The 15,366-nt window shown below is 42.1% G+C and overlaps 2 protein-coding genes across 2 annotated transcripts in view; one reads left to right on the top strand and one right to left on the bottom strand.

Annotated features, from left to right (window-relative positions):
• HECA (hdc homolog, cell cycle regulator) overlaps positions 1-14,101 on the top strand; it is a 99,169-nt gene extending 85,068 nt beyond the window's left edge. Inside the window, exon 5 of the transcript XR_008444255.1 lies at positions 13,723-14,101. The gene's annotated coding sequence lies outside the window, so the exon portion shown is untranslated. The remainder of the gene's footprint in view (positions 1-13,722) is intronic.
• TXLNB (taxilin beta) overlaps positions 1-15,366 on the bottom strand; it is a 52,513-nt gene that overhangs the window by 24,615 nt on the left and 12,532 nt on the right. Inside the window, exon 4 of the mRNA XM_054021434.1 lies at positions 12,955-13,125. Within this exon, the coding sequence (XP_053877409.1) occupies positions 12,955-13,125 (171 nt within the window). The remainder of the gene's footprint in view (positions 1-12,954; positions 13,126-15,366) is intronic.

Below are 15,366 nucleotides of genomic sequence, written 5' to 3'. Positions count from 1 at the left end.
CCCGTCTGGCTCTAGACACAGACCCAGGGTCTGAATCACTTGTCCCAAAGCTGCAAGTTTACCTGAAAACAGCTCGCAGTAGCGTGCTTGTCTTTAGCACTCAGATGCCCAACTCCCAATGGGGTCTAAACCCAGATAAATCCGTTTTGCCCTGCATAAAGCTTATGCAGGGCAAACTCATAAATTGTTCGCCCTCTATAACACTGATAGAGAGATATGCACAGTTGTTTGCTCCCCCAGGTATTAATACATACTCTGAGTAAATTACTAAATAAAAAGTGATTTTATTAAATACAGACAGTAGGATTTAAGTGGTTCAAAGTAGTAACAGACAGAACAAAGTAAGTCACCAAGCAAAATAAAATAAAATGCGCAAATCTATGCCTAATCAAACTAAATACAGATAATCTCACCCTCAGAGATGCTTCAGTAAGTTTTTCTCAGACTGGACATCTTCCAGGCCTGGGCACAATCCTTTCCCCTGGTACAGCTCTTGTTGCAGCTCAGGTGGTAGCTAGGGGATTCTTCATGATGGCTTCTCTCCCTCTCTGTTCTCTTTCCCCCTTTATATATCTTTTGCATAAGGAGGGAACTCTTTGTCTCTCTGGTTTTCCACCCTCCCTCACTGGAAAAGCACCAGGTTAAAGATGGATTCCAGTTCAGGTGACATGATCACATGTCACTGCAAGACTTCATTACTCACTTGCCAGCACACACATATACAGGAAGACTCACAGGTAAATACAGCCATCTGCAGACAATGGGAGTCATCAAGATTCCAAACCATCATTAATGGTCCACACTTTACACAATTACAATAGGCCCTCAGAGTTACATTTTATATTTCTAGTTTTAGATACAAGAGTGGTACATTTATACAAATCAGATGATCATACTCAATAGATTATAAGCTTTGTAATGATACCTTACAAGAGACCTTTTGCATGAAGCATATCCCAGTTACGTTACATTCACTTATTACCGTATTTTCTCTAAAACCAGCTCAGTTACATTATATTGACTTATTATCAAGTTTTTATAAAACCATATAGACTGCACAACGTCACACCACACCTAACATGTTGCAACCACATTAAGAAACCAATCTACAAATTGCATAGTGGCGTACTTTACAATCACATAGTATAGTTCAGCTAGCATAGTTATTTATATGAAATCTCTGATTACACTGGACAAGGATAATTTACTATAACCATGTGTGAATACAGCTGTAGCTGACTCTAGCACACTATCATTTATATTATAGATGTGTCCTCAAAGGTGTTAGCTGACTCTAGCACACTATCATTTATATTATAGATGTGTCCTCAAAGGTGTTAGCTGACTCTAGCACACTATCATTTATATTATAGATGTGTCCTCAAAGGTGTAGATTTATCTCCTGTTCTTGAAAAAAATGAATGCTCAGTGGGTGCATAAAATACTACACTTTCTACAAGGCAAAAATCACAAAGATCTGCTGAAGAACAGCTACTGCTCCTATTGGAGGTCACTTTTCCTTGTGGTGCACTGGACATGGATGGAGATCACAGAGTCATGCAGTTTTCTGGAAGAGGGAAATTTGGGATAGCATTATTGTTTGTATTACACTAGGAGTAGTAGTGCCCAGAGGCCACAACTGAGATTGGGGCCTCATTGAACTAGGCACTATACGTACACACACAAACACCCAAAGTCCCTACCAAGAAGAGCTTCTGATCAAAATAGACAAGACAAAGAGTGGGAGGAAAGCAATATGATAATCTCTAGTTCACAGGTGGAGAACTGAGCTACAGAGAGAGAAAGTGAGACCTGTCCAGCTCACTCAGGAAGCTAGTGGTAACGCTGGGAATTGAATACATAAGAACATAACATCAGAACGACCGTACTGGGTGAGACCAAAGGTCCATCTAGCCCAGTATCCTGTCTACCAGCAGTGGCCAATGCCAGGTGCCCCAGAAGGAGTGAACCTAACAGGTAATGATCAAGTGATGTCTTTTAGACTCCTAGCACAGGGCCTGATCCTTAAGTCTAGCCTTCATAGATACTTCATTCTTTCAGTAGAACAAAAGTGTACTAGTAAAATATCATTAACATAATTCAGAGCTCAGTAAAGTAACAAATATATCTAAATGAATATAAAGCAAAACATTTCCATGTCTTGGAGATGAGTTACAATGAACTATTTTGTAGCAAGGTGACATAAAACAGCCAGAAAGTAGCAATTGTGCAAATATTAAAATATATGCGGTGATAACACTTTGGGTCTCACTTATTATTTACCTTGGAAGGAAGAATAATTACCTGAAGCACAACAAAAGAATTGCTGGTTAAGGTTTGCTAGAGTCATCATGCAATTTTGGTGTAGGGTGCATTGTTCAATATGATTTCCTTCTCTGCCCCAAGCAAAAGGCCAGACAATGGCTTTGAGCTACTGACTGCCTTGTGGCGTTTTGGAACACTCCACAAGCAGCTGTGCAGCACTGGGAGTGCATCGAGTAGCTGGTCCAATCAGAATTTCTCATATTATGATTTTAGATATCAGATATTGTCACCGTTTGAGTTTCAAGTATTTTGCAACGAGGCTGCATCTAGCTGAAAGAAAAGCTGGTCTTGTAGTTAAGACACTGAACTGGTCTCAGGAAAACTGCATTCAACTCCTGGCTGATACTGGCTTCTTCAGTGAATAGTTTAATCTCTCTGTGCATTAGTTTTCCCATCTGTAAAATTGGTATGATAATAATACTTCCTTTGCTTGTCTAGGTTGTAAACTCTTTCAAGCAGGGACTGTCTCTTGCTATGTGTAAGTATAATAGCTAGCACAAAGGGGTTCTGATCTCAGAGGCCTCTAGACACTACTGTGGGAGGAATGCTGACTGACTTGTCAAGAATTCCTCCCCAGAGTCAGGGTCGGCTCTAGGTTTTTTGCCAGCCCAAGCTCCAAGAGCGGAACTGTCCAAGCCAAAAGAAAATAAAAAAATAAATTTGGGAGCGGAATGCTGCCCCTGAAATTGTGCCGCCCCAAGCACGTGCTTGCTTTGCTGGTGCCTAGAGCCGGTCCTGCCCAGAATGTACCAGGAAGCAGTAGCTTTAGCACCCTAGGAAAGGCAGTGGCATGTACTGCACCTGCATTGGGCCAGTCGAGAGGCTGTATTGATCTAGCTTAGCAATGTTTCTTCTCTCCACACCAATTGTGCTGGCCCCTGAGCAGGGTCACGCGGAAGGGGGAAGGCTGTTGCCCCCACATTGGGGCAGTCACGCCCTGGCTCAAAGTAAACTTCCCAATTTGCATTACTGTGTAATTGTTCACCTCAATTACATCCAAAATCTCCAGTCATTCCTATCCCTATTAATCTGTGAGCATTCCCCAGGCATTTCCTCTATTGCCTGTTGCTCTTGGTGTCTCAGGCTCATTTCTGTACAGCAAGATCATTTAAGTTTTCTCCATAATACTAAGGATTAAGAGCCAGATTCTGCTCTTGATTACAGCCGTTAAAGCTGGAGTAGCTCCACAAATCCAGTGCCCTGGATTCACACTGCTGTCACAGAACAGAATCTCTTCCTGAAGGATTTCTTTTCAGCATGTTTAAAGCAGTCAGAACATGCAAATCATATTTCCTTCATTAATTAGTGAAATCTACACTCACTTCTCTAACAGTTGTAAATTATGTTTTGGAGTTTTAACACAAATAAATATGCTGCATCTCCTCTATGCTTACAGGTGGCTGAGCTTCCGGAGACTACAATTCATTCTTAAGATATCCCCTTGATCCAGTTCTAGTCTCTCCTCTACCTTGCTCTCTTTTCTTAATTCCCATATCGGAGGTATATCCATACCTCATATGCCAATATGATACTGATACAGCCTTCCTATGTTTCACTGTTAAAAGTGCAATAATAAATTTAATAAAATCTCATAACATCAGAAAGAAGATACTGTTATGAAGTGGGTGAAAGCTTGAAACGTGTTGGGTTAAAATGCCATTGAGGTTGATAGGTGTCAACTCACCCTTCAATTAACATAACTATAAACATAAGCCTCACGTAAGCCAACAGGAGTGTGTGAACCCCCTCAGGAGCTTTTGGGCTGTGTATTGTTTTGGGGAGGGTGTGTGGGAATGTGAGAGAATATTCAGATACTGCTGAGGTCACAAAGAAGAACAGAGAGAGAGGCAGAGGAAAAGTGGCAAGAAAAAGCAAGCAGGAGCCTGTAAGCACAGTTGTGTGATGCTGGAGTGGGAAAAGCTAGAGAGTTTTTAGGTCTGGTGTTGACTAAAGAGGTCGGGGGCGGGGAGGGAGGAGAGGGGCTGGTAAGCTAAGAAACTGCTCCCTTTTGTTCTTGGTTCCTTCTGTGTTCCAAGATACAGGACTCTGTGCATTCCTTGTAAATAAACAAAACTGCATCAAAAAATACCTGGCTGCCACCAATTTCTCCTTCCACCTCAAACTTCCACATAGCCCTGAACTTTGACTAGCAACGCTACCTTATGTGTAGGTTTAATCATTTTAACGAGTGATATTTTATTAATAAAAGACCTCATAGAATTAAGATTATCCAGGTTTATTTTGATCTTGCACAGGTGTAAGTCAGGAATACTGTAATTCCACTGAAGTCACACCTGAGTGAAATGAGTGCACGTGAAATCAGACCAGGGTCACCATCTCAGTTTACTACTCCCTGATTAGGTTGATGATTCTATGATTCTGAGGCAGTACAGTCTGACTCCCAAACTGCTTGAGTCATGCCCAGAATCAGAACTGGTGACTGGCTGATCTTTTACTCTTAACTGTCCATGAGCAAGAAGCACAAGGGACATGAGATATTTATGTCATTAAACAGCCACTAGACTGTCAGCTAATTTTCAGATCAATAACACAACACAGAGAAATGTGTGGATAGAAGAGGTAAGTTTTGCGCTTTGTAACTTAAGTGACACAATCAGCTGCTTTCTATAGTTTATTTTCCCCATGGTTTATAATACAGTATAAGCAGAATTGCCTACCCCAAGTGTTCAAAAATTATGTGCCAGGCTCCCCATCCCCCAAATAATTAAATTGATTTAAAACCATGAGATTTTAAAAAATAATACACTTTGGATTCTTTTTATTTGCTTTCTGGTTTTTTAGCCTCTCTCTCTCTCTCTCTGAAACCCTAAGGACTAGAAACATAGCTGTAAATTCTTTTTTTCATGTAATCACGACTCTAGAAGGTGGGCTTTTAAAAAAACCCACTAAAGGCTACAAGGATCATGTTAAATTTATGAGAGTTTGTAACTGTCTTCATTACGAATTTAATTCTTATCCATGTTGAAAACACTGATATTTTTTCCTACTGGCTTATTTTATTTTGCTTGCTTGTGATGTCAGCACAAGGCTGGAGTAGGGTTAGTGCTTCTGAAAGGTTTTACAGAAAGGTCTATAGCATCTAAGAAACTTTTATCCCCTTTAGGGGACAGGCTTACCCTCACTTCTTGCTATGGGTGATTCAACTGGACAACTTAATTGTGTTTTGTGTGCTCACATGGCAAGTACTAAAGCCAATGGAAGCCAAACAGAATTTGGCTTTATAATAATAGCCAAAAGTTTGTCTGGCTGGTCACACAGTTCCAAAGTAAAGTGGTTTAAAAGATGACAGATATTGGAGACAGTCTTGCTAGGTTTAAGGATGAAAGGTCCTATGAACTACTTACGCCCCATGCAAAAATAGGGAGCAAACTATGTTACCTTAGTCATAGTGAGATCAAGAAGTATCTGACTACTGAGATGTCATTTATGATATTCAACAATGCAACCAGTCCCATATCTACTCTCACCATACTATTAGGTCTGCTCTACACACAAAGTTGCACTGGTTTAACTAAAGATGGGTTTTAAAAAAAATACGTATGGTTTCCACTGGTTTAACTCTGAGTGGACATTCTTTAGTCACTTTAAAACTGCCTGATATTGATTTAAGGTAAAATGATATAAACAGTTTAAAACCAATATAAATGTGCCCGTGCAGGTTTAACTAAATAATATTTAAATGACTTTTAGTCAAACAATTGAAACTTCAGTGTGTAGACTGAGCGATAGTTTCCCAGCAAATCTCTCTTCTAATCAGTGTACAAGAACATTTAGTCTAGACCTCATGGGCCACGTCCTCAGCAGGTGTAAATCAGTGAGTGCGGCTGCATTAAAGCCAGTGGAGCTGTGCTGATTTCCATCAGCTGTGGATCTGCACCTGCGACTTCAAGTCTGTAACTTTACACTCAATATTTCCCCATGAAGAAGGATTTTTATTTTAATAACAGATCAGAAAAGAGATTTTTTTTGTGTAATAACAATAATAATATTTATGGGTATTCACAAACAACTAGAAGAAAATTAGCCACAGAGAAAATAAGATATTTAAAGAAACACGGTTGTTGTAGATTTCACATCTAAGTGGCATATGTGAAAAGTGGGGAATTTTGGTAATATTTGTATGATTCCTGTATGTCTGAGCTTCCCTCCATGCTTTGCCTTGCTATGCACAGAGTATAAAGGGCCAAAATGTTACTGTTGGGGCAGAGTAAGAGTGACTAATAAATTGTTACCTTGTTTCAAAAATCTGCTTGGGTGTCACTACAGATACTCACTGAGGACACTGAGCTCTGGGGGGGCACAGTCCAAGTCTCCCATGGGAGTCTGGTTTGGCTGGACTTGCTGCAGGGAGCCCTGGATTGCTGGTGCCTGAAGGCCCAGTTTAGGAGTCCTGGAGGCACGGGTCTGCCCCTATGGAACTGTGTGGATCCTTGGGGACCAGCACACTAAAGGGGTCACTCCCAAGGGACTGGTTACATGCTAGGGCACAGACCAGACCCTGTGAATCCATCACAACCTAATACACCAAAAAAGTTACAGACACAATTTGAATCTGAGCCCATTGACACACCTTAACATTTCTCTCTCACACAGATACTGTAATTTGAGACAGTTTTTGCAGACTAGGTCAACATCCTTCTCATCTTCAAGGCAAATCAGACGGACTTTTTGGCTTGGTTCATCCTCACTGGTCATTTCAAAATACCCCAGCACCCAAATTATATCTTGTGAGTCTCCTGCAGTAAATCACTAGTGCTTATTTTATTATGGAAACACATATGTAATATATAAAACATACTGAGTCTAAGAGTACGTCTACATTGCAATTGTGACTGCAGCATATGTAGAAATACCTGAGCTAGCTTTGATCTAACTAGCTTGAATAACAATAGCAGTGATGCCATGGCAGAAAGTGTAGAGAAATGCTAAACTGTATTACGCTGTTCAGTCACTGAGTGGCACCATGTGTAATATACCTTATCTGAGCATATACCTCAATGGCTATACTTGTCAGTGCATTAAAGTGTGTGTTAAAGAGACCACATCTCTGTCATGGGGCACACCACTCACTGCCGGACTGGTGAGTGGTACTCTGGGGATTAGTTCAAGGCTGACGTCCCCTGTCCGCGATTTGCCCACCGTCACGGTCTCTCCTATCCACCGGCAGCCCCTCTTACAGCCTCAGGAACTGCAATGTGACTTTGTGACTTTGGCCCTCCAGCTGTGTCACTGTCCGTGTTCCCCCCTTCCGGGGGAGGTTTAGCTCCTCAATAGTCCTAGGCAGCCTTCCCGCTCATTGCCTCAGTGTTACTTGCCCAGTGGCTAATATGGGAACCTGGGCCCACCTTCTTCTCCGGGTTCCAGCCCAGGGGCCCTCAGCTCAGCAGTCTGGGCCTCCTCTCTCTGGCCTCACTGTTCTACCTCTGGGTTGCTTCCTACTACTGGTTCCCCATTTCTTCCTAGGCCTACCAGTTCCCCAAAGCCGCTTCTTTCTCCCTATGGAGTATCTGCAGTCTCACTCCTCCCTTTCTCCTAGGAGTGTCTACCTTTTCCCATCTGCCCCTTCTCCTTTCAGCTCCTGGGCTTTCTAGGCCACGCCTATTCCTGCCCAGCTGAGCCGCCTTAATCAATTAATGGGTTAATTGGCCCATCTGGCCTGTATTAAACCCTGCAGGGTGAGTGTGAGATAGTCATCCCATCACAATCTCCCTGTATCTCTGGTGGAAGCTCTGTAACTAGTCCATATGTGGTACGTGACAAGATGTCAGAAGTAAAGGCAACTTAACTGCAGAGGAGAACAGAAACAGAAGGAAAGCAGCAATAATAGTTGCACATTGGAAAAAAAAGCAACAAAGTTTTCAGGATCTATTTCAGCAGCATGCCACACTTCAGTGCCCCAGAGAACTTCAGCTTTGACACACCTTAAGAATAGAGAGACTGGAAGCAATATTTTGCAAGATTTCACAGTGTAACCAAACTCCATAAGGAAACTGGAGATATCCAGGTATGCTCTTTAATTTATGCTATGGGGAAGAAGGCAGAGTATATCTTTAAATGTTTTATCTTTACCGAAGAGAGGTACAGAGATGACTGTGAAAGATTTCTGGCTATGTTTGATGAATACTTCATACCTCATGGAAATGTGATTTATGAAAGGGCATGTTTTCACCAGAGAATTCAACAAACAGGGCAATCTATTGAATCTTTTATCAGAACTTTACATGCATTAGCAGAAAACTGATTTTGGGCCTGAGAATGCAGCTGCTTTCAAAGATTTTATCTGCGAACTCCATGACTAGTTCAAAACAGAAAACCCAACAGGTAGCTGATCAAATAGTAAAGTATCTGAACTGGTCAAACAGCAAAACCAAGAGTCATTTGCCAGACTTGAAAGACAAGAAACTAGCTTACAAGCTGTAAACAGATACAGCAAGAGGGCTAAAAGTAATTATCATAAGACCCCTGAGGCTAAGAGGGATATAGTCCAGGCTAACTACATACCTTTCAGACTAAATGCACAAGATATGGGAAAATTCATAGCCCAGTGATCCATGTCCAGTCAAAGGTGCAATATGTAATAAATGCACAAAATATGGACATTGTGCAGCTATTTGCTGCACTAAAGCAGTTAGGGTGTTGACTCATATTACAGGCAATGAAGAGCCATAGCTTCTGGCCTCTATCATGTGTGATGACACAGAGCCCACCCAGAGAGTGAAAATGAATATTCATGGAAAGACTATTGATTCAGGAGCAGACATGACAGTCATATCATCAGAGGAGCCTTATAATCACCTTCAACTCTTCCCAGAGCTAAAGTCACCTGACACAGCTCTGACTAGCCCTAGAGGTATTCTGAATTGCACAGGCCAGTTCCCCACAGAAACAACATACCAAAAAAAAAAAGCTTTGTACTCAAAATGCATGTGATCAAGGATTAAAGACCAACGACCTTCTCAGCTGCTGCATGGCAGCCATGATGGGACTAGTGAGAAAGGTGAAAGAACTCAATGGAGTATTTGATGATACAGGAGTTTTAAAAGGAGATCTAGTAAAATAACCTTAAGAGGCAATGCTGAACCATATAGAATAATAACAACTCTACCAGACAGATCTTGGAAGAGACTAACTGCACATTTATGCTAATTCAGAGGCCATCATTACCTGGTCAATAGTTTTCCAGACCTATAGAAAGAATGTATTTGAAAGACATAATATGTCTTAGTGTTATTGAGAAACTGATGAGCACTTTTGTTCATTTAGGTATTCCAGAACAACTAGTGGTGGACAACGGACCACAATTCACCACAGCAGAATTTAAGTAATTCCAACTGAAATATGATTTTGATCATATTACTAGCAGCCCACATTACTCACAAGCAAATGGAGAGTCTGAGAGATCTGTTCAGACAACAAGAAGATCCATTCCTTGCTCTTCTGAGTTAGAGATCAATATCTATAACAGCTCCTGGATATAGTCCAGTACAACTCCTGATGGAAAGACATTTCAGTACTACTGTTAGGTTCCTTTTCAAAGTCATATCTCCAAAGTGGCCAGACATGAAGAGAGTAGCCAAATCATCTAAAAAGGAGAAAAGAGCTTATAAACTCTTTTACAACAGAAGCAACTCAATTAGAGAACTGCCGGGTGTAGAAACTGATGACCGTCTTTGTGTCAAAACTGGATGTAGAAAAAGGATGGAGAAATCCAGCTATTGTAAAAAAACAAACAAACAAACAAAAAACTCATGCCCACATCGTATGTGATTGAAACCAACATGGAGAGTTCAGCAGAAACTGTTGACAACTACAGTTTGTTGCTGAGAGATCATAATCAACAGAGCAAACTCTGCTGATGGCAGATGCATAACAAGAAAAAGAAGATGCAGATTACAAATCAACCATGGCCAGTTGTTGTAACTAATGGATAGCCAGATGATCGAGTTGTTACGTGTTCAGGTTGTGTAATTAGAAAATCAGTATGATTCAGAGACACTTAACAGACTGATCCATACTGAACTTTAAAGACAATGTGCTAGTGTACATTTTGTAAATGGTTGGAATATAAAACTTAAAGGGGGAGATGTAATTAATACAAAGTTGCATTATAATGTTTTGCCACTAGGTGGTATTGTGTGAAACATACTTTACCTGAGCTTGTAATAAGCTAGAGACAAGCAATGCATTAACGCAGCGGTTCTCAAACTTTAGTAACCTGAGAACCCCCATTTTGATTTAAAACTTTTCACAGACCCCCAAGCCTCCCACTCAGCCCCAGGCTCCACCGATACTTCACCCCTTCCCCCCCAAGACCCCACCTCACCCCACCTCTTCCTGCCCCGGTTCCACCCATGTCCCTCCTCTTCCCCACCTCTTTCCGACCTCCCCTGAGCACACCCCATCCCCCCCTCTCTCTCCTAGCTGGGGAACATCTGTTTCCCGGCATGCAGGAGGCACTGGAAGGGAGGGGGAGGAGTTGATCAGTGGGGCTGGTCGCCCTGCAGATGATTCCTCCTCTCCCCTGAGCGCACCCTATCCACACTCCTCCCCCACCCTCCCAGCACCTCCTTCACGCTCCTGAATAGCTGCTCCACGGCATGCGCTGGGAAGGAGGGCAGGAGTTGAGGGAGGGAGGGGGGAGGAGTTGATCAGCAGGCCCGCAGACCCCCTGGAATACCTTCATGGACCCCCAGGGGTCCGCAGACCCGAGTTTGAGAAACGCTTCATTGACTTGCATCTGAAGAAGTGAGGTTCTTACCCACGAAAGCTTATGCTCCCAGTACTTCTGTTAGTCTCAAAGGTGCCACAGGACCCTCTGTTGCTTCATTAAAGGATCTCATGGCAGGCACATCTGATATATCTATCTCTATAAAGGAAGCTCTGACCACATCTGGCACAAGAGTCTGAACTTTTAGCAGCAGTCCTGCAACTTACCGTGTACAAGAAGTATATGACAGAAAGGGTGGCAACATTGATTAGCTACTTGAGTAGCTGCCCAGGATTCCAATCATGATTGTATGGCCTGTGCTGCCACCCTTGCTGCAGTAGCTTCACTGCTATTGCTATTGGCGTTAGCAAGATCAGAGCTAATTCAGGTATGTCCACACAGTCTTCAGTCACACTTCTGATTGCAATGTACACATAGCGGTGTGTCATTCACACAAAGGCCCCTTTGCACCACTCTGACAGCATAAATAAGGATTACAGTTGGTGAAAATGTAATTTACACTCACCCAATGGCCCCTTTACACAGCCAGAACCGTATTGTGATGTTGCACTCTATATAATTTTATGAAAATATGCTAATGAGTATGAATATAATGTAACCGGAATATGCTTCATGCAAAAGATCTCTTGTAAGGGATCATTACAAAGCTTGTGATCTACTGAGTGTGATCATCCTATTTGTATAAATGTATCTGAAACTAGAAATATGAAATATAACTCTGAGAGCCTATTGTAATTATGCAAAATGTAGGCCATTAATGGTGGTTTGGAACCTTGATGGCTCCCATTAACCAGGACAATTGACTGTGGATGGTTCTGTTTGCAGGTAGGCCTTCCTGTGAGTCTGGCTGGGAGGAATGAAGGCTTGGGGTCTCAGTGACATGTGATCATGTCACCTGAACTGGAATCTGTCTTTAACCTGGTGTTTTTCCATTGAGAAGGAGGGGTGGGAACCCAGAGGGACAAAGGATTCCTGCCTTATGCAAAAGATATAGATGTGGGTGGAACAGAACAAAGGGAGCGGCCATCATGAGAAATCCCCTAGCTATCACCTGAGCTGGAACAAGGGCTGTACCAGGGGAAAGGATTGTGCCCAGACTAGGAAGATGTCCAGTGTGTGAAAGAAAGTTATTGAAACAACTCTGAGGGTGAGATTTTTTTTCTGTATTCAGTTTTATTACAGTATTAGACTTAGATTTGCATGTTTTATTTTATTTTACTTGGTAATTCACTTTGTTCTGTTTGTTACTACTTGGAACCACTTAAATCCTACTTACTGTATTTAATAAAATCACTTTTTACTTATTAATTAACCCAGAGTATGTATTAATACCTGGGAGGAGGGGGGCAAACAGCTGTGCATATCTCTCTATCAGTGTTATAGAGTGTGAACAGTTTATGAGTTTACCCTGTATAAGGCTTATACAGGGTAAAACGGATTTATTTGGGGTGTAGACCCCATTGGCAGTTGGGCATCTGAGTGTTAAAAACAGGAACACTTCTGTAAGTTGCTTTCAGTTAAGTCTGCAGCTTTGGGGCATGTGGTTCAGACACTGGGTTTGTTTTGGAGCGGGCTGGCATGTCTGGCTCAACAAGACAGGGTGCTGGAGTCCCATGCTGGCAGGGAAAGCAGGGGCAGACGTAGTCTTGGCACATCAGTTGGCAGTTCCTAAGGGGATTTCTGTGATCCAACCCCTCACACATATAAAGGGCCTTATTGTAGGCAGGAATGAGGTCTACTGTATATAATTGCATATTGTATACATTAATGTAAATAATCTTTTCAGTGTGATGTTTGAACAGCACAGGGATGTTTTTGAGCCTGCCCACACAACATGGGGCATGTATCCTGCTGTGTAGTTTGAGAGGCCTCTTACTAACCTTGAGGGTTTTGTTGTGTCTCTGGAGCTCCCGGCAGAGACTCTCAAGTTTGCTGCGGGCAAGGATGGCTCTGCTGTGCTCACTCTGCAGCTGGTCCTTCTCTTTGATGATCTGCGCCTGTCTCTTCTGTAGATACTTCAGCTTTTTCTGCTCAGCACGATGTTCTTCCAGCTAAAGACATAGGGGCAAAATGTAGGTAAAAATAAAAATGCAGTATATTGAAAGGAAGGAAAAGAAAATGAGCGCTTTGGTTTTCAACTAAGTTCCTCCTCTTTCATTGTTTGGAAAGTTTTTGTATTTATATCAGCACCTAGTCAAGAGAGGCAAACTACTGGCAGTAAAATCACGATCTGCACAATAGCCCAGTGAATGCAGAGTGAAGCTATAGAGAATTAGAAGGTTGCAGGAGAGTCTGAGATTCCAGGGACCAAATGACTCCAGCCAGGTAGGGCTGGGAGTGGCCTGCCAAAAACAGGGAAGAAACAGAAAGGCTTGGATCCTCTTTTGGGAAAAGGGGAGAAGCCCCAGGATTGAGTTTGTTTAGAGTTCTTGTGACCCTAGTCACCCCTGTATTCACACTCTACACACTAGTGCAATAATATTTATACAAAATATGCCTTGTAATGTATCATATGAAAGCGAATAATACAGTGGTTATTAGTATCACTGTAAAATGTATGTGTTTGTCTTATATGTGAAGTTATGAATTCCCTCTGTATTTGAACTAGACAAGTCTGGGAAGTGGGTAAAGAGTTTTTTTTTTTCCAGACAAAGAAAATGCCTATGCTCCCATCCAGGTACAATCACAGACAACTGGTAATCATAGTCAAGTGGTCAGACATTGGCATATTGGAGCCTGCAGGGACAGATCACTTTGCATTGTAGAAAGCACGAGCGGGGAAGAAACCAGCAGGGAACTTTCTCCATCAGACTCCATGGCACCTTTCCGCACAGCAGAGGCACTGGACTTTGAGAAGGATACATTTCAAAAGTTAACTGGTGTATAAAAGAGATGGGCAAAGAACCCCAAGTTATTTTTCACCCAAGAAGACAAAGGAACCAAGATCTTTGGATTTTGTGGGAGATCCTGACTAATGGGGTGGTCCACCATCTTGCTGGAAGGAGCATGGTAAGAGTCTTACCTTGAACCAAGCCTGTAGTTTTGTTAAGACTTTGTCACTACAAAGTGTTTTTCACTTTTATTTGCTTGTAACCATTTCTGACTTTATACCATGTTGCTTTTTGATTAAATAAAATAAATTGTTTTTACTTTTATTCTAAATCAACCCAGTGCTGTGTTGGAATTGAAGTGATCTTTAACACTAGTTAAAGCAACAAACTCCTGTGCTTTTGTCTCTTTAAAGGAGCAACAGACCTTATTACTCCTCTGAGTGGTCCAGGAGAGGGCTGGACATTTCAGGATGAATGGTTTTGGGGAAATTTGGGAAAAGTGTTGGAGTCACTTGGCTAGTAGTAACCAAGGCTGGTGGAGACCAGAGCATGGCTTGGTGTGACAAGCAGGCTCCTGGAGTCAGAGCTGCTGAACCAGGGCTGCTTAACACACACAGATTCAGTGCATGCTTGTATGCAGGGTTGGAGCGTCCAGATGGAGAGCTACAGCAGCAGAGCATTTTAAGGCACTCGGGGTTACAGGAGAAGCAACGACACAACCTCTCACTGATCTGAATTACAGCCCTGAACGTGACAAGATAAGCGAACCACATGTGGAGCACTGCTTTCGGTGCTACACTTCTTTGTCCGTTCACAGTGCAATTGATCCCTGTGATAAAGAGTGGGGCAGTCCAACATCAATAGAAGTAGCACAGTCCATAGACTGCTTCATGGAGCCCCTGGCATGTCTCCCTTTGAGGTCAAAAGTATGCTTGGGGAGTAGGATGATGATGGGTCTGTTTGTTTTTCTGGTAGGCACTGTGGAGTAGAAGGGAATATCAGTGTATGCCATTCTTAGAGTGGAAAGGCTTTATCCAAGAACAATTATCTATGAAAGAAAATTAGACCCAAAAGGGAAATGTTTAAGGACTCTGACTTGGTGGAGTTTAATTAAGGTGTTCAGGAATAAGGGAAACTGAGGCAGGGTGCTGTTGAAGCAACCTTGACCATGAAGGGCTCTTGAGAGGCACCTGATCCTGTTACCGTTAGCACATTCTATAATAAAGTAGAGAATTCAAAATTTGCACTGTGTTGGTCAATTACATGGTATTATTTATGTTCCCTGATGGTTGATATATGCAACTGACCAATACAGTGCTGATGTCAGGTGTGAATATTACAATAGAATATAAAGCTTGAATTTCACACTTTGTTGATTAGTTATGTAAATCACCCTATCTGTGAACAGAAACAATACCACATGATATGTGGCTAATTAAAGCAGTGGAAACTGCTTTATCT

This window comes from Malaclemys terrapin, chromosome 3, assembly GCF_027887155.1.
Source record: "Malaclemys terrapin pileata isolate rMalTer1 chromosome 3, rMalTer1.hap1, whole genome shotgun sequence".
Lineage (NCBI taxonomy): Eukaryota > Metazoa > Chordata > Testudines > Emydidae > Malaclemys > Malaclemys terrapin.
Note: the sequence above shows the minus strand (reverse complement) of the source record. Positions and strands in the feature narration are given on the sequence as shown.